Source organism: Mus caroli, chromosome 3 (assembly GCF_900094665.2).
Source record: "Mus caroli chromosome 3, CAROLI_EIJ_v1.1, whole genome shotgun sequence".
Lineage (NCBI taxonomy): Eukaryota > Metazoa > Chordata > Mammalia > Rodentia > Muridae > Mus > Mus caroli.
Window position 1 is genome coordinate 128,913,517 of NC_034572.1, and position 20,158 is coordinate 128,933,674.

Sequence of the window (20,158 nt, forward strand, 5' to 3'; positions counted from 1 at the left end):
AATTTTTCTGCACCACTTTCGGGAAAAGGAGGGCAGTGAGCCTTCCCTGGCACTCCTCGCTGAGTCAAGAACAGGTAGTGACAGGCTTGGCCCAGAGGAGCTCTGCTGTCTCTCCTGTTCTCCTAAGAGCCGCAGATGAAGTCAGAACCAAGCAAACACTGGAGGGAGAGCTTACAGGCTAGACAGTGGATTACTCCATTTTTTAAAAGTGGAAAACTTTCTTAAATTCTGGATATTTATTTTCCCTAGCTTCCTCGTGAATATGATTTTTTTGCTTTAAGGGTCAGCATAAATTCCACACTGTGATTGAAGACATTTTTAGTCAAACAATAAAGAGGAAGAGACTGGATTAAAGCAATCAGTGTTTAATCTTCAGGGGGCCCAGTTTTAACCTGGATATAGTTTGAAAAGGAGCCACCATATATAATAAAAAACTTTGGATTAAAGATAGTAAAAAGTAACTTTCTTGAAAGTGATTTTAGTATATGATATGAATGCATCTCAGATAAAGAATGTTCCAAACAGTGGTTTTCCTTTGGGCAAAGAAAGAGGACAAGAGGACAGAGCAGTGGCTGAGTGGGGGCTCCCACTGTAACTATGTTGTACTTCAGAGAGAATCAGAGAGAGAGAGAGAGAGAGAGAGAGAGAGAGAGAGAGAGAAAACAGATAGACAGCAAATAGGCAAAATATTATCATCTATTAAATTTATTAATTTTGGTACATGGTATTTGTTATATAGAACTTGTACAACTTGTATGCTTAAAATATTTTTGAAATATGAAGTAGCTGGTTTATTTATTTATTTATTTTTTTTTTTGGTTTTTCGAGACAGGGTTTCTCCGTGTAGTCCTGGCTGTCCTGGAACTCACTTTGTAGACCAGGCTGGCCTCGAACTCAGAAATCCGCCAGCCTCTGCCTCCCGAGTGCTGGGATTAAAGGCGTGTACCACCACGCCCGGCTTTTTTTTTTTTTTTNGTTGAAGTAGCTGGTTTAAAAGAGACTATTCACCCACCCGGAGCTCCCGAAGGCAGTGGAAGGAATGCTTCAATCTGAAGAAACCGTTCATGACACCTGTGAGGACACAGGAACCAGTAATCCCAGAGAAATTAATCAAAAGAGAGAGAGGAAATAAGAAGAACGTGAAGACTTCTACAACAAGATCCTAGAGAGCCAAAGAGGTTCTTTCTTCTCAACTACACGAGAGGAACATACACATAGTACAGCGGCCTGAGTTCTAGAAAAGGTGGTACCTCAGAGTGGGGGTGGGGGGTGACGACTGAGCTTGCATCCCAGTATCTACCATAGCGTGGAAATACTTCTAATAGGAAGTGCTGGTTTTGGGAGATTCCTCCAGTTAACTTGCAAGTCAACCCGATGCTTCAAACAAGTAGAGGCCCAAACAAGATGTAAGCTTACAAGCTCCGTAAAGCAAAGCTTGGTTTCTGCAGCCTTAAGTCACGACCAGTTCCCAAAGCTTTCAAGAGCCCTCAGATCTTCACTGCCATCTTCACATCACATCAACCACTAACCTTGCAGGGACGCTCCCTAAGGACAGCAGGGAGGGGTGCTTGAAGAGGCGGGGCAGGGAAAGAGGGCCTGAGTCCAGGGAGACAGAGACTGTCAGTGGGGGTGAAGAAAAGGTGAGTCTGAAGACACAGACTTCCTGCAGGTGCATGTGCAAGGCTATGGAAAAGTCGCTCCCTCAGGAAGTGCCTGCACCCACCTCTATGATGAATTATGGGTGGGTATGCAGTAAGCCATGATACCCCTGGAAGCGTCTTTCTACATACACTCCCATCTTTCATGCATGGTGGACCACAGAATTCTAGTGCCACAGATGTAAAGAGTTCATAAATAGAACACAATGTATATTTTCTTTTCTTTTCTTTTCTTTTCTTTTCTTTTCTTTTCTTTTTTTTTTGGTAGAAGGCCAATAGAGAAAAACCCTACTTTTTTCTCCTAACATCAGTACTTAAGTACTTATGATCAGTATCAGTGCTGACAAGGGATGTTCAGTGACCCTGGTGCAGATAAGGACACATAATTGCACACAATATTTGTACAGGACACACACAGGTAGGAAATTCTAGATCTGACCTCTGATGACTTCTGCCCCCGTTTCTTCTTTGCTGTTCAGAATGCTCATCCTCCCTTGATTTATCAGTCCTTCATGCCTTGTTCTTCAGCCCCTGGCCCCTGAGCTGCACACACTCACATGGGAGGGCCAGTGAGCTGCAGGAGAAAGAAGCCCTGCACCTTTGAAGGGGGCCAGTTAACCTAAGCCTCAGCTCCTCGGTGTTAACAAGGCTACAGGAGGTAACAGATGGGAGGCCCACCAGGGATGTGGAATAACCGTTCTCTTCGCCGGTATTCTGCTCTGCATTCCTTACCTAGCCTCTGCAGGACTGGAAGCCACAGACTGTCCTGAGGGAAATTTCAGGTGTTCAGTCAACTACACTGGGCAGACGCAGAAAGCTGAGAAAGCATTTGCCTCCTAGCTGTGTGCATGTTTCCAGAGGACACTGGGAAGTATGCTGGACTGACGGAAGACCTTCCCTTCAGCTAGAAGACCTGCTAGACCTAACACCAGAGAATCCTCCCCTCCTTTCCTCCCTCTGTCTACTGCCCCACCTGAATGGGAGGGAGGACACTCTTCATTTCTTGCCCCTCCAGGGCATCAGCAGTCCAATCTCTCCTGCCTTTAGAGGAAAAGCATAGCCACACCCAGATTTAGATAGAGAGTCCCCTCGGTTACACGGCGCTCAGGCTTCTGTGCTGGAATCCTAGCAGTATCCCTGGGCACATTTTACAGACGCTGCAGAGTGGGTCTTGGTGTCGTTCATAATCGTGACAGTTAAGGCCGATTCCTCTCATCTCCTCCGCTATCGCTCAGTCATCCATCTAACTATCTCCCTGTCTTCACCGACGTGGTTCGACTTCTATGAAAAACACTGTCTAACATAACTGTGGCCTTCTGTGCACTAAAGCCATTGCACTTCCACATTCAGTTACCTTTATTGAGAAAAAAACGGCTCATTCCACAACTAGAGCTGGGAGCCTTAAAATGAAAATGTGACTCTCAGGACCCAAGCCAGGAGTTGAGTTTCACTGGAAAGATAAAGGATGGTATGGTTCTTTTGTCTTAGACAGAGGGCAAGAACCTGGAAGGCCTGAGCCTGGAAGTACAACATTAAAAGGGGGACAAGCAACCTAGGAGGCAAAACCGAAGATAACTTCCCCAGTGTCAGCTCAGCTGAGGGCAAGAGCATCTGAGATCTCAAGCCAGCAGAAAGACAGACAGAGGCCAGCAGAAAGACAGAGGCTGGAGTGCCATAACGGTTACTGCTGGTAACATTTAGTCTAAGCCAAGATTACCAAATAAATAAAACCTTTTAAAACACTCGAAAGTTTTTAACTATTTCCTTGCAAAATCACTGTCAGTCTCTGAAACACAACACTGGATTAGGAAAATAGAAACTCTGAACTAGAGAAAGAAAGTCTCAATTAGATCAACAATGTAAAAAGCTAAAAACAGTGAGGCTACACCCGACACCCCCAAGCTAAAGACAGTGAAGCTCCTCCCACCCCTCTGCCCCCCATGCTACAGAACTCATTCATGGTGGCTGCACACGGTTTCTGTCAGGCTCTCTATAGAGAACTTAAACATATTTCCTCATTGAAACTCTAAAACACCTTGTGAAGTACATGCTAGTGACATTTGTGTATTTATATGTTTGGTCAGTGAGATAAGCCTGTTTACAACCTGTTCATTCCATCACTTGGGTCTGAACTTATTATCTTAAATAATTAATATACTCCATAGCCAATATATTCTGTCAAGGGAATTGTCATGAAATCTCTATAAACCCAGTATTTGAAATTTGTCTCAAAGACATTTTTTATTTTCTTGGTTTTCTTATGAGTTAAGGGTCTCTCCTAGCCCAGGCTGAGCTCAAGCATGCTATGTAGCTGAGGCTAGCTTGGGATATCTGACATTCCAGTTGCTAGCCTCTTAAGTCCAGTGACTACAGGTATGGACTATGACACCTGGCTCCAAGTTTTACTAAAACATCAGAGACTATTTAAAAATACTTTAAGATGAAAAGACAGCTTTAAGATCACTGGAGAGGTAGTTAAGTTTTTCTTAGTTGATGTTGGAACCATCTCACTTAAATGGAGATGTTAATGGTGTTTTGACGATTTGTCATTTTTATGAGATGAATTTCTATTTAAAAATTCTAAGAACCATGTCAACACTCCCGCTGAGGGGCAAAGGAACATCCCAGACATTCACTTGAAGCGTTTGGCTTTGCTCCTGGGCAGTGAGAGCAGAGGTTTCAAACTTACTTTGACCTGTGGGTAGGATTTCTTGTTCTTCTCACTAGAGGCTCCCGGAAGCCCTCCGTGTGATGGGCCTTCACACACATAGCGGAATCGAAATCCCCTCTGCAGAGGTGAACACAGCGGTATTTACTGAACACGACCACGACAGACGTACACACAAGTCTCTAAACATGCAAAACTGTGGAAGACAACTCTGCAGACGAGAAATGCTTTCTAACAGCCACTAAGAAAATGATGCACTGAGCGGTGGCGGAGAAGCCAGGCACGCACCTTCAGCACAGGAGTGATGAAGAGTTTAAGCCTTTGGATATACGCGCTACAGTTTATTCAACTGGAGCCTCTCGTTACCAATGGCTGCTGCCAAGCTCTCCGCTCTGCCATCAGTAAAAGTTATGCTAATTACTTAAAGGAGTTCCTTTATCTGCTCTGATCACAGACCATAGAGGTGTCTTTTTAAGAATTATTTTATTTATTTACATCACCCCCAAGTTCCTCACCCCATTCCTCCTCCTCCTCGACTCTGAGAGGGTGCTCCCCACCCATATGCCCCTTCTCCCGGTGCCTCAAGTCTCTGGAGGATTAAGTGCATCTGTGTTACAGGCATGCCGTATGCTACGACACTGTGAATCTAGCAGTCTTCTGAGCACTTCAAAGAATAAGATCATAAAGCTTGTAAAAATTAATATTACTGGGATCCAGTCTGGATAATGCTTGAACTCAATCGCCCCCAAACTATACAATAGCATGTATAACAGCAAGAGCCCCAAATGGGCTGCCCGTTAGAATGGGGATCCACTTAACTGAGAAAATTCAAACACACCTTCAGATTATAACTGGCACACATCTTACCCCAGTGCTTGTGAGGCAGAGGCACGTAAATGGAGATCTGTGAGTTTGGGGCCAGCCAAGGCTACACTGTTGAGACCCTGCCGCCTCTAAACAAAGCAGTACAAAGCTCACACAGCACAACACAACACAACACGAATAAACAGTTAACAGTGAGAAACATGCCATGGAACTGGACAGTCTAAAAACATGTAGTCTGTGCTTTGGTTCATTTTCATCATCCAAAAGGCCTCCAAGAAAAAGAACATTTCTAACTCAAAAACTTAACATAGTGGTTCCTTATCTTTAATTACAAAATTTCTTTGTGGCATTGGAAAAATATGTACCTGTGCCCTTTCATACCTTATGGAGAGTGACGTTTAACCCTGAAACCAGCATGATTTATTGTACAGCGTGTGACACTATGTATTATTCTTGGTCGAATAAGAACATTGATCGTCCTATCCAAGGCAGCATTTATTCTGAAGGTTGTAATGTGTATTGCTCTGTTCGGCTGGAGCAATGCCTTTGAGCTGGGCGTGGTGGCTCACACCTGTCACCTTATCACTTAGAGAGGGGAAGTAGGAAAACTGCCACTAGTTTGAAGCCAGCAATGACTACAGACATTTTTGTCTCAGAAATAAACTAATGTTTTAAATTAAATAACAACTTAAAATTAGGAAGTCTTAAAATGCACGCTCTGGACACATTTCTAATCCTAGTATTCTGAAATTAAATGTTCACCATCTATCCCTATTCATCTCAGGAACGCCATTTACTTCAAACGAGTCATGAACCTCAGAGAGACTCCATACATCCAGTCAAAAAGCCTGACTTACATATAACCTTCTTACTTTCACTAAAGCCAGATACCAAAATAAAACCGGACTGGCAATCAAACATGATGTTTTACACATATAAGATTTTATATATTCACACAAAATGAATTAAATTTTAAATTCTGTAACTATACTAGCTATTCAAATACATCATAAATACCTATGACTTTGGGGTTCATAATAACAAGCTACACATTAAAAATTTTATCATAGTGCTATGCTTAGAAAAATAAGGTCCTGGAGCTGGCAATATTTTTCAGTGGGTCAGATTGTTCCCGAGGACCCACATAGTAGAAGGGTACCAACTCCAAAAGTTGTCACCCAACCTTCATAGACATGCTTGTACACACACACACACACACACACACACACACACACACACTCACACTCACACACACACACACACACACAGGGTGGGGGCAAAGACAGCAACACATTAAAAAATAAAACAATGCAATTTTAATATTGTTAAAAGGGGGAGCTAGAGAAATGTTTCAGAAGAGCACTGTCTGCTCTCCCAAGGAACCTGCGTTCAACTCCCAGCACCCACATCATAGCTTACAACTGTCTGTAATTCCAGTTACAAGGCTCTGACACCATCACACCAATGCGCATAAAATACAATTAAATAAATTATTTAAAAATTTCTAAAATCTGAAAAGTCTATTTGATGTGTAGGTACATTTTGGGCTCATCAGTTTTATGAATTCACCAAATCTTCCAGGCTAGGACATTTTCCAGGACTCCAGATTACTGGGCAGAATTTGACAGAACACAACTCTACCTGAAGAGCTCCGAGAACAGTGACTTTATGTGAGAAATCATCTTTACAAAGATGGACGTGGAGAAAAAGCAAGGGCAGGTGTTATCTGCAGCCCAGGGCAGGGTGTATATGTGCATAAGTGTGTGTATGTGGGGGGTCAGGAGGCAAACAAACAATGCCCCAAAGTTCCATGTGACATTGCTGTCTTTATAATAAACATTTCCATCTGATTTCAGCTTTACAAAGTAGCGTGGACATCCCTAAGATGCTTCTCCTATTTAACAGCTGACCACATCAGAATTCTACAGCACAGCACCGAATGCTGTCAGCATTCACTTCTTAGCATTGAGTGTCAATACGATGTGTTAACCCACTCTCTTGAGTTACAAGAAGGAACAGCCTAGAAAAGGCATTGGGTGACACAACGCGGTAGGCCAGGTATACAGTCCTTCAGCGCCACGGCTGTGATGAGCATATCCTCCCAGAGATCTAGTGACTTGGTTCTCACTCTGTGGGAGGCTATACCATAACTTCCATCCCATAATGACTGAAATGTTCTATTGGCAGATATTAAAGATTCTCTTCTCTCTTACAGTACTAGAGCCACGCAACTTCTAATGAGCATATTTGCAGTTTTGAGGCTATTTCAATCTTCAGCTGGTGAGCACAATATTTAGTAGAAAGTGAAAGAGCCAGACAAAAACACAAACAAAAATAACAACAACAACAACAACAACAACAACAACAACAACAACAACAACCAAACAAACAAAAAAATCCTCTCCTTGCTTCAAAAAGGCTGGGACTAAAGCCAGAGGGGTGGGGGAGGGATCTCACAGTCCACTCTAATGTCTCCCAGTGCGTTTACTGCCTTAAGCTACACATTATATGCACAGAAAAGGCCCAGAGCTTATGAAGGCAGGAGGGGTACCCTGCGGGCATGGCCATGAGCAATAGAGCATCAGAGTGGCTGTGAACCTGTGTGTGTGTGAGTATTCATGAATGAGACTCTCCAGGGCTTTCCCTGGAAGCGGCTGATAAGCTAAGCTGGAAGAAGGACAGGCTACCAAGGATTTATAATTAACTGATGTTTCAAAGCCATTTGTAAAAAAAATGTAAAGTAGACACAGGAAGTTATTGCATAACACGGCAGGCTGCTGATTATTCAGATAAAACACTTACCTCTGTCATCAGATTTAACTATTACTCAGAGACCAAAGCCTTACCATGAGAGGTAACATTACCAAACACCCGACCCCTTTTTTCTTACCTGTTTTGGTTGCTCTAATATTTGAAGGTATGGGCCATCTGTTAAAAACAAGCACAACACAAGAAAACCAAAAGAAAACTGTGAGACTTCTGGAATCTTGTATGAAATACAAAGCAAGCCAAATGCTGAAGTTATGCTTTAAACAGAGATTTCAAATCTTTTTTTTTATAGGTGAAATGTGCTCTACTGATATGTGTTCTCATTTGAAGTATTAAATAAATGTTTTAAAAAATATTTATCTTATTTTTTGCTCATAAGTGCTTTGCTTAGTGCCCAAGGAAGTCAGATGAGAGTGTCTGATGCCCTGGAACTGGAGTTACAGGTGGTTGTTAGCTGCCATGTGATAGTAGGAACCAAGCTTGGGTCCCAAGGAAGAGAACTGGACACTCTAAACTGCTGACCAGTTGCTCCTGCTCCTAAGTTCAGCTTACTTTAACAGTAGTTTTATAGTTTAAGTGACTAGCGGTAAATAAGTGGCTTCTTCTGAATGGTAACGGTACACCACTGGACAGAACAAAAGGTCTGAATGCTGGCAGAGATTCTGATACGAGCAGCCCTCAGACTCATGTGTCAACAAGCATTGAGGGCACAACACAGCTGAGTGCAGGGAGCACCTCTGAGAGGTGTGGTGTCAGGTGGCCTTCACCCGCAGACTACTTTGCTCCCTCAAAGAGAACTGCCCAGTGTTAAATGAAGAACTGAAGCTAGAAACCCACAGAAGGGAGATCCTGGGCCACCTGTCTCTCCTAACACTGCTCCTGAATTGTAGTCTTTCCCTTACCTCAAGCCAAGGGACAGCCACTGTTGCCTAGCTGGCTTCTTCCTTGCCCTCTGTGAGACCTGAAGAACTTTTCTTGCTTCTCCATGGCTTGTTTTGTTTGGTTAGACAGAGACTCACCATGTATCCTTGGCTCGCCTGGAGCTCACTATGTAGACAAAGTTGGCCTCAGACTCACAGAGATTTTCTTGCCAAGTGCTGGGATTAAAAGCATGGACCACGACCCTGGCATCTTACTCATAGCTTTTGATGCAGATATAATGAAGTATCTAACAGTGCGTGCTCACAAGAACTCTGTTCTAAAACAGCCCAGAGTCATGATAAAATACCAAAAATAATGTAATTGAAGATAAATGCATGCCGATTAATTACTATGAAAAGGACCTAAAGGCTCAATTTATATACCATTGATATCTGACTTGAAATTTCAAAATAAATTCACAACTTCTGAGAACATAAATATAAATGTTATGATAAAAAATTCCATAAGGACATCAGATGGTTTCTATGTCCCAGTATGATAACCAATAGCTGTGTAATACACAAACATATTCGACATTTTATAGTTGTTTGAGTGAAAATTAAGACTTGAAGCTGAAGACAGTCTAGAAGAACACTTCTGTGCTCATTTGAAAATTCACTCTCTTGGCTGAAGCTTAAGCCTTATTTTGCATAAGTAAATTTGAGGTGAGATAAAAGTTCAGGTTGTAATTCTTAATAAACTGTAACTTCAAAGAGAATACATTTTACCTTCTCAATATTATGACTGATCAGATAACACGGAAGCCTAAACACTGTACCAGGAAAGCAATTGGAAACCTAATTCAAAGCCAAACAAGAAAGACAGATGGGTGGTTACTGGGGTCAGTAACGAAGCAAATTACCTTCTTCTGTCTCATGGGATTCATCCCTTGACCCTTCAAACTTTTAGAAAGGAAACTGTTAACTTTAAATTTCAAAAAGAAAACTGCTAGAATTTAACTTTTCTGAGGAAATAAAACTGATTAGAAAAATATTTCATGCTAGGCATATTAGACAGTTTGTATGACAATATTAAAAATATACATTTCCTCTAGGCATCCAAAAGAGCCTACTGAGAAGCCAGGCCAGGAAGGTGGTAGTATTTGGATAAGATGCTGCTGAAATATGGAGGCAGAGGAGACATCCTTGGGTTAGGCTCCAAGTCTCTTCCTTCTTAACAGCCCGTCTGAAACACTCACAGGATTGGTTTTAGGCTTTCCTTACATATGTGAAGGTCCATGCGGAGAGGGGGCAATCGTTACCCTTGGAAGAGCACACCCAAGGGTCAGTGAAGTAGAACACTGGAGCTGATACACAGATACCTGTTTCAAGGCTAATATTCTGTTGGCTACATTTCTGTGCCAGAAAAAAATGATCTTCCATTGTAAAAAGAAAATTAAATCACAGCAAAATGACATAGACCTATCAGCTGTCCCTTGTTAGAGAGTTCCCAACACAGGGTTAGAAATACTAATACTTGGAGATTTTAAGAAGTTGAGAAGATTGAAAAAAAATCCACATGAAAATTACAAGCAAACACTGTCGCAGATAACCTTTCTAGTCCTTTAAAATCTGAACAAAATGTCCCATCCATCTTGGACTATAAAAACAGGACAACACACTGAAACAGAGCCGGAGAGCTAGTGCAAACAAGGAGCCCTTACAGCAGGAAAAGAATGCGTCTTCCATGCAATTCTGAAGGATTCTCTAACACTATGGAAAAGAAGATTCCAGAAGTGCAATGATATGAACAGCAACGACTTCCTGAGATGATTCTTTGGATAACTTTATTTCTAAGTCCATAAACCAAAGGAAAAGGAGAACACATTAGAACATCGTCTGCCTGCAGGATGCTGTTTAGTATTCTAACTAATTAGAGGCATTTTCTAGAAACCTGTGCTTTCCCTGAGGGCAGAACCGAGTCTGCAACATTTTCAATAAAGCAGAAATGCTAAAGGAAGCTCTTGGGGTCTCAGAGTTTAGAAGTTCACAGGAAACACGGTTGCCTCCCCTGCATTTACTTGGTCACAAGAAGGCGACCTAGAGCGTGCTGGACAGCTCAAGATTACAGATAAACTGTGGTGGTTAGGAAATACGCGTTTGGGGTAAGGACAGTCAGGCCTCCGTGGTGTAACTTCTGGGTACCAGTGAGGAGGGTGACATACTAACTCTCCTTCCTCCCACGTGTGTAGAAAACTTTCTGTAAGGCAGGCGCTGGCATAACCATAGTCATTTTAAATGAGAATGATAAAAACTACATCACGAAGCACCTGCTGTCCACCTCAATGATGGACAATCACTTCTATACGCATCTCCACCAACTAACAAGTGGCTGCTGAAGACGGCTTAGCTCCAACAGGTGATCAAAGCAGCAAAAGAACCATCAGGCCGAGGCTACGCACCTGCCAGTCAATAATGAGTCTAAATGAAGCCCGTGTGCTATAGCATAAACGACCTTAAACAGTTTGTGGGTTCGTTAATTAGCAGTCATGTCAGGAGGATTAGTTCTGTATGCGTGGTCTGGTCAGAATATAAAGGTCACTTTCCTACTGTTTCCCCAGAGCCTCGTGTCCTGGCTGACAAGACTGGCCCTCAGATACAGAACTGAGGGGCTGAGACTGGCTCTCTGTGAGCTGCGGTAATGAGATACGGAGAAGAGGAAAGTCCTTACACTGGGTGAAGACAGTGCTTCAGGGTATTCTAACAGAGACCAGAAACCACACTTGCTAAAACAATGTGTGTGCGCGCACGCCGGAGCATTTCTGTGAGACACATTTCCAGAAAGCATACTGAAAGGGTGGTTTTAAAACACGGATCACCACTTCCTTCCTATGAATATTGTTGAATTTTAAAAGAGACTGTTGTGGCTAAAGAGACGGTTCTGTGGTTAAAAGTGCTTGCGGCTCTTCCAGAGGACCTGGGCTAGGTCCCAAGCACCCACAAAGTAACAGGTTTCCTTATAGTAATTTCATATATACTTAGTTTGGTTGATCCACATCTCCCTGACTCCTGACCCCAAATATTTTTAAGGGAAAGCAAAACAACAGGAAAAGGGGGTGTTTTTCTTACCCGTTGACAGTGGTATTTCTGGTGAATATAATTCTGCATTAAATATTGAGTGAGTCAAAGCAGTGTTCAAATGAAACATCTGTAAAGCAGAAAATACAAATATTTTAATTTCTCTTCTTGCACTAATATACAAAGCCAGAAAACTAATTACACGATTGAAAACTAGAAATAAAAACGTAAAAATAGGATTCCTGAAATCAAAATTTTAACTTGCCTTTCTGGGACCTTCTTAGGCTGCTGTGTATGTAACTTATGTAACAAAGAAATTTGAGGAGAATAATGGCTATGGGGTCACTAAAGACAAGGGCCTGGTGGATCCCACAAGCTGTGCATCTTTGGAGCCAAGAGAGCTTCAGGCATGCTGGACCCTTCAGAAAAATGTGTAGAATGAGTGATCTGAATCTTGCAGCCTCTCAGGAACATGAGTTCATTACATCCCAGAGGGTGGGGAGATGACCCAGCTGATAAGGTGCTTGCTGTAGAGCACAAGGACCTGAGTCCAGAGCCCCAGTACCCAAGTGAAAAGCTGGGCTGGTGGCATTTGTCTGCAGTCCCAGCTCTGGGAAGGTGGAGACACAAAGATTTGCTGGCTGAGTGACTACCTGAATCCAGGAGCTCTGGGTTGGGTAAGACACCGTTTCTCAAAATCGAAGATAGGAGTGACCTTTAGCCTCCACACACTTGTGCATGTACACTTACAGACAGCACATACGTGCACATGATCTTAGATATCTGTGCTTCTGTTCTGATGATAAATATAGTCCTTATTGAGCTACAGAACTTCAAGGCCTTGAAAGAATTACAGGCAGGAGTTATACAACTTACAAAATGACTGGCAATACAACTGAGAACATGATGGAGCACAGGGCTCACTTTCTCCCGCCTCTAGTTTCTTTTTCTTTTCTTCTATTTTTTTTTTAATTTTCGAGACAGGGTCTCTCTGTGTAGCCCTGGCTGTCCTGGAACTCACTTTATAGACCAGGCTGGCCTCGAACTCAGAAATCCACCTGCCTCTGCCTCCCAAGTGCTGGGATTAAAGGCGTGTGCCACCACTGCCCGGCTCTATTTTCTATTACAATATAAATACCTGAACTTAGTAGATGAAGGCACACTGAACAATGGCTCCAAAGATGTCTACATGCTACTCCACAGAACCTTCCTATTCCCCAGAACCTATACTCTCTGTGGCAAAAGATATATTGCATGTGCCATCAATGTAGGACAATTAAATGACAGGATTATCCTGGAATATCCAAGTGAGCTACTTAGGAGAGTGAGAAATCAAAGTGCAGTGTGCCTACAGAGGCAAGAATCAGGGATGCTAGCAGGACTCACCCAGGCCTACAGAGGCAGGAGTCAGGGATGCTAGCAGGACTTACAGGCAGCCCCTAGAAGCTTGGAAGACAAGAAATAAACGCTGCTAGGAGTGTAGCCCTGTTGATGCCTCAACTAATCTTTAGAAGATATTTGTGTTGTTTCAGATACTATGGTAACTTGTTACAGAAACAACACACAACCAAGAAAACTGAAAAAGTGAACATATAACGTTTTGGTAGAATTAAGCTCTACCTTGGTAAGTTACGACTAATAATTACTCCAAAAGGAATTTCCCCAGTTAGCTCATTTAGAAATTCACATTTGTATGTGTGAGCTCACTATCTGTCTCACTCCCCAGAAGTGACAACATAGAAACCAAAGTATTTCTTTTACTTTCTCTGGTCAGCTTGCAAGCTAGACAGGGTTTTTTTTTTGTTTGTTTTTTTGGGTTTTTTTTTCCTTATTAGTAAATCACTAGATATTCTTGGGTACCTCAAATCCTACTATGTCTAGTTAAATCAAGAATAAGAAGAGTAATGCTTACATGTTTATTACATTTGTGTGTGTGTAGTGTGAGAATGTGTATGTGTGTAGTGTGAGTGTATGTGTGTGTGGTATGAGAGTGTATATGTATGCGTAGTATGTGTGTATGCATGTGTAGTATGAAAATATGTATGTATGTGTAGTGTGAGTGTGTGTGCATGTATGTGTGTATAGTGTGAAAGTGTATGTATGTGTAGTGAGAGTGTGTGAGTATGTGTGTTTGAGTGTATGTGCATGTATGTGTGTGTAAGGTGTGCATGTATGTATAGTGTAAGAGTGTGTATGTATGTGTAGTATGCGTGTTTAACATGAGATGGATATGTGTATGTGTGTAACATGTGTGTGCTTATGTGTGGGTAGTGGAGGAAGTCAAAGTCAAGCTGTCTTAGTAAGCACTTTGCTCTCTGAAAAATCTTACTGGCCCCTAAAAATGTGATGTTTAAATGCGAGTCACTTCAAATCCACTTTTGAGGGATGCAAATTTTCAATTGAGGAGCAGAGAGTGTGTTATATTTCAATCCTTAAAAGCAAAGCGCACCTGTGCCATTCGCTATTAACCATAAAAGACACACTGAATGGGAAACTAGGTTTTACAATAAGCTCCAGGCCTCCATCTCTGAGCAAAGAGAATGACCTCACAAAGAAGTCCTTTGCTGTGGTTCCGCCTCTGTCTGCAGTGAGCGGGCTGGGGGAGAAGCCCACTAAGACAGATGTCCTGTTGAAGGCGGCATGTGGTGTTTGCTTGGTGACAGGTGGAGAACAAACTCCAGTGTGGCTAAAACACGGAGGACACCTCCCTCAAAAAATGCAAACTTTAGAAAAGATAGACTTAAAGCTTAAGACAGGAAGAAAAAAAACCAACCCAAAGACAAAAAATCTTAAAAGCCTCCAAGGGCCTCCCCTTCCCCCACAACTGAACTATCAGAACACGTCCACTCTGCTGATGAGCTCAGAACTGCTGCCCACATGAGACACTTTCAAAATGACTGTCCTCGGCAGGTCTTACTCTTTTGTGGCATAAAAGACCATCTCTGGTTGCTAAGATTTCCTGTGTACAGACAGGAAAGCATGGTTTGAAACCAAGCAGACAGCTCTCATGGTGGTGAGGGCTGGCCTGTGTAAGAGGAGGCCCATTAAAAGTGAAAGGTTAAACAAGGGGTTTGAGCGTATGGTTGCCAGGTGTCTTTCATGCTGCCATAAAAGAAAACATCCTTAGGTTCACCCAGTACCACCATCTTTATAACATAGTCAGGAGCGGATGGTGCATGCTCACTCCGCCTGCTGGGTGAGAAGAAGAGGGCCACTGCAGCTCTGACTGCAGCTGTTACTAGGGCTCAGGCCATGGCAGCTCTGACTGCAGCTCTGGGGCTGTGTGACTATAGAAACACCAGGTCTCCCCCAAATATTTCATTTTCAGTTTTATTTTTGGCTGACTCTTTTTTTTTTCCCCCACCCCTTGGCTGACTCTTTGCGAGCATAAATTTGGGAAATGGTAGTCTCGGGTGCTTACCACCAAAATTTAAATGTGAAGTAGTAATGAACGTTGTGCCAGGGCTACCTTGGTAAATTGTGCCCCTGCACTGGTTGTAGCTTTCAAAGCTCAGCTTAGTCCTCCTTTGCAAAGTCATCCTTAACCTGCTCTTTCCCTAAAGGAACGCACAGCAATCCCTCCCACTGCTTCTGTCTCTCAGTGAACCATGGCAACATCCACAAACTGTATAAAGTGTGGTTCCGTTACTCCAGCCGGGATGCAGTCCTGAACCCAGTGAGCATATCACCTGTCCCTTCATCTCTAGGATGCTAATGTTCTGGGCATAAAGTCTCAGTACATAGCTAAGGAGCAAAGAGATACCAGTATTTTAAATAATTTAAAAGATCATTAGAGTCCACTTTTAATATTACCACTGTAATCATGCTAGCAGCTAGAAACTGCTTTCAAGAATCAGTTCTATGCTCCCTATATTCTCTATGGGGAGAAGAGAAAGAAATGGAAGTATCAACCATCAACATGGACTCATCAGACTGTCTAACACTTCTATGGGTTTAGAATTTTTAAGAGAAAAAGCTAGAAGGAAAGTGAAGATACAGATATCCTCATGTCAGTCTGTGTCATGGCTGCTGTCACACCTATGATGACAGCGACAATGACGTGATGATAAACACTGCGCCGCTCTCAAAGCACACTCACTCCCACAGACTGCAGTGGGCTTAACTACAGTACCTTTGAAAAAATATATTCAGAATTCATAAGTGCTCCTCCTTCATGTGACCTTATTTGGACACGGCAGCCTTTGCCTTTATATATGTTAAGATGAATTCACACTAGACAGAGATGGATCCTCCATCCAAAAAGTGATGTGTTTTTAAGACAGAGGAGATGGTATGTGTGAATACGTGGAGGAAAGCCACACAACAACAGACTGTAGCTGGTGTGATGCCAAGGATCTTTAAACACACCCAGCAGCGGTAGGAGGTGGGAACTATTCTGCCAGCCCCAAATTCAGAGTTCTTGCCTCCAGACCTATGAAAGGATACACTTCTATTGTGTCAAGTCGCCAGGTTTGTAGCGATGTTAATAGCAGCCCCAGAAATCTCACTGAGTAGCAATTTTTTTTAATATACCAGTCACCATATGAAATACTGGAGTCACACCTTCATCACCACAACTGACTCAGTGGCTACTTTCTGGCATGTAGTATATACAGTTTATGCAAAAATACATAAGTAAGGGCCCTCTCCAACTCTGGAAGAACAGAAAAACTGAAAATAAATTGCAGTAGTGTTTACTACTTTAGGGTTTGCTTGATACTGAGTTACTAGTGTTGCCTCTGTGTGTTTGGGATAAGAACGCATTGAAACAAAGTTGCTAGTGAGCTGAGGACTTACTTGCCCAGTTCCGTAGGGATCATCGTCTGCCATGGTGAAGCTGTACAAAACAGAACAGGAAATCAAAGTTGTAGCACTGGAGTGAATCTTAAAGATCCTACAATTCTGGCACATATGCAGGGCTAGGCTGTATTTCTACAGGGACCACAAATGTCTGCAAAAAAGACCTCTGTAGGAGGGCATCATGTGTGCAGTACCTCCTTGGCATCTACCTCTCCTTGTAGGGAGACCACAGGATCTAAACCCTTCGGCTAAGCTCAGTGTCCTCGGTTTGATACAGCTGGTCCTACCTCTGAGTAAAAATCAGGTCCAGATGGAATCCTGTGGCCACTTCTACTTATTATAGTCTAACTTTGAAAAGTATATTCTTATCCCTTTTGTGCATTTTTTTTCTCATGAACTCTGAGATGGTCTTAGAACTGTCTAGACTCGGTTGAAAGGCTGAGGAGGTCCTGATACCATTTTACATAACACTTGAGTGGGCATAGAACGGCACCATCTGCCCTCTGGTGAGGACCGGTGAGAGTCATTCTGCCTTTGTCAAAGTGCAATGGAAATTCTGTAACTCTAAAGAGTGCACTAAGAAAACAACCAGTGAAAACATCAAACTTAGTCTCCACCTTACTGAACTTAGCAAGCTATTAATATAATCAGCCTCGGCAGCCTTCAGTCGCCCAGAGACCCTGATGAACACATAGAACCATCTATCTGTACCTCAAAAATCACATTCTGGGCTGGTGAGATGGCTCAGCGGGTAAGACCACTGACTGCTCTTCCGAAGGCCCTGAGTTCAAATCCCAGCAACCACATGGTGGCTCACACCCACCTGTAATGAGATCTGATGCCCTCTTCTGATGTGTCTGAAGTCAGCTACAGTGTATTTATGTATAATAGTAAGTCTTTGGGCTGGAGTGAGCAGGGCCGACCAGAGTAAGCAAAGGTCCTAAAAATTCAATTCTCAACAACTACATGAAGGCTCACAACCATCTGTACAGCTACAGTGTACTCATATACGTTAAATAATAAATAAATAAATCTTTTTTAAAAAATTGCATTCCATGCGGGATAAAACCCAAATGTAGAAAAGCCCTGGCTTCTAGCACATGAGAGAACAGACTCTGTATCAAAGGATGGGGCTGTTGTACCCACCTTGGAGCTTGAACATAGGCTGATGGAAGAATGGAGGCTGGCTAGTTTTCAATCCAATGTACTGTCTAGCCTCCATCAAAAGCCTATCTTACACTAATGAAAACATCTCGTAACATTCCCATAACTTGAGGCTTCATTTCCAGTGAAAGGCTCTGTGCTATAACACCACGTGACTAATGGGATGTGCGAGAGGCTCTGGAGCACTCCCAGGGGCACATGGAGCAGGGCCAGCACCATGCTCTAAAAAGGAAAAGTAAGAGCTCTAAGTCCTTTGGCACAAGTTCACAAAGGTGTGTGCAAGGAAGTGGGGCTGCTGAAGATAAGAAACACTTGAAAATGTTTAAACACAAGCTGGAGAGCTGGCTCAACAGTTAAGAGTGCAGAAGGCCCAGATTCAGTTCCCAGTACTTACATGGGCAGCTCACGACCGACAAACTCCAGTTACAAGGGGTCTGACACCCTCTTCTGGCCTCTGAGAGTACCTGCACACATAAAGTATACATAAACTTATGCAGGCACACACAAACACACAATTTACATACATACTTAAAAAGAAAACACGAGCTGGGTGTAGTGGCACACGCCTTTAATCTCAGCATTTGGGAGGCAGAGGCAAGTAGATGTCTTTGTGGTAGAGGTTAGCCTGGTCTACATGGTGAGTTCCAGGGCTACACAGTAAGATTCTTATCTTAAAACAAAATGAAACAAACAAAACAAAACTCTCTAGGCAGCTGCAACTAAACATATTTATTCAGACAAAAAAGTTAAAACGGGAATTTTGACTTGATGCAGTAAAGGGGTATGACATCATTGAAAACACCAGGGTTCTGCCACTGCCTGGTATGTGACTTTGGATACTAATTAATTTCCACAAACAATGTTTTACACTATCCTTATGACTCTAGGTTTTCCATTAACCTGGGTGATGATATTCTTTCCTAACAATCCAAAGACAATCTTCTAAGGTGGAGATGACATTATTGCCATAAACTGTCCAAACCCACTTTGTACCTTTATGTCACTGATTCTGTGTGTACCTGAACAAGGATGGCACCAACAGACAGGCAATGTGAAAGGGAGATTGCTCAGGAGGTCTCAACCCTAGACTAAGAACTACAGGCACATAGGGAAAGCTTAGAGTGTGAGAAATTGTGTTTCCCAAAAATGTACACTGATTGGTTACTCAATGCCAGTGGGAACATTCATACAAGTAACGTTAGATGGATGGGGCAGATGGATTTTTTTTTGTACTTAGAAAAAGATACATCAATTAAAGAAAAAGAGGTCATGAAGTTCTGAGAGAGGTACATGAAAGAACTTGGAGGCAGGGGAAGGGGAAATGATATAATATACTTTCATCTTTAAAATTGGATGATTTGTAGAAGTTTGAGTGGGGGAATTTAACATAAAGAAGTCTCACTCCAACTTGGAAGATTCAACTCCAACCGCACTTCACAGACTTAAGGGTATCCTCCTGGTCCATTCCCTACACAAGGCCCTAATGAAGATGGCTCCACTTTAAATGTCTGACAAACGACCATACTGGGCAGCTTGTCATCATGACACCCCTCTCCTACGGTTTCTAGATTATGTGTGGCTAAAAACTTAACTCCGTAAGGTACTACAGGAACACTTGGGTGACTTAGAATCTTGACGCATAAAGCCTTGGCCATTACTGAGGTGTTGAAAGGTAACTGCAGCTCTAGCATGATATAAATGCTAATTTATAATTTTAAATTAAATGTCAAAAGAAAGAAACCGAGAGTCACTTGGAAAGGATGAATCACTGAGTAATATTTGCATTGATTGCAAAAGCAAGTTTATACCTAAAATGTTGAAATATCGACTAAGCTTTGGAACTGGGGATGAGAAAGCAGTGGGAAAGTCCCTTATGTACCCCTGCTTTCTCAGCCTTCCCCCCACTTTCCTTTTGCTCGTTCCTGCGCTTTTGAGGAAGGTCCTTGAGACACAAAGGGAGACACAAGCCCGGGTCTCATTTATGCATCTGTCTACCCCAACCAGGAAACTTTAGGAAGATCTCACCAGGCAGAAAATGTAGCTAGGTCTCCACAAATTATCCACGGAGTTGTGGTTTTCATACAAAGCACAATGTAACAAAACCAGTCAAGCCCTGAGTATGTGACATATTCTATGAATGCTGAACAAACTGCTTCCTGCATTCCTGTGGCAATCTTCCTAGTAACTCAATCTGACACAGGGGCATCTTGGTGAAGCAGCTGGACTGAGTGGAGAATTCTAAAGCCATGCGTGTATGCCATCAAGGACAAAGTCAGGAGAATTCCTGTCAGTAAATGTATAGCATCTAGGTTCAGAGATATAGGCAGTCGAGGCCT

At 42.6% G+C, this 20,158-nt stretch overlaps 1 protein-coding gene across 4 annotated transcripts in view; it reads right to left on the bottom strand.

Moving 5' to 3' along the window:
- Nfkb1 (nuclear factor kappa B subunit 1) overlaps window positions 1-20,158 on the bottom strand; it is a 109,186-nt gene that overhangs the window by 68,849 nt on the left and 20,179 nt on the right. For 2 of the 4 annotated variants that reach the window (XM_021158247.2, XM_029474970.1), the window contains exons 2-6: window positions 18,217-18,286; window positions 16,656-16,695; window positions 11,910-11,988; window positions 8,042-8,079; window positions 4,348-4,446 (exon numbers count right to left, since the gene is read on the bottom strand). In XM_021158247.2, coding sequence (XP_021013906.1) covers window positions 4,348-4,446; window positions 8,042-8,079; window positions 11,910-11,988; window positions 16,656-16,688 — 249 coding nt within the window. In that variant the 5' untranslated portion in view covers window positions 16,689-16,695; window positions 18,217-18,286. Of the gene's footprint in view, window positions 1-4,347; window positions 4,447-8,041; window positions 8,080-10,504; window positions 10,634-11,909; window positions 11,992-16,655; window positions 16,696-18,216; window positions 18,288-20,158 lie in introns of those variants that run through there. The other 2 variants (XM_029474971.1, XM_029474969.1) reach the window with 2 other exon arrangements.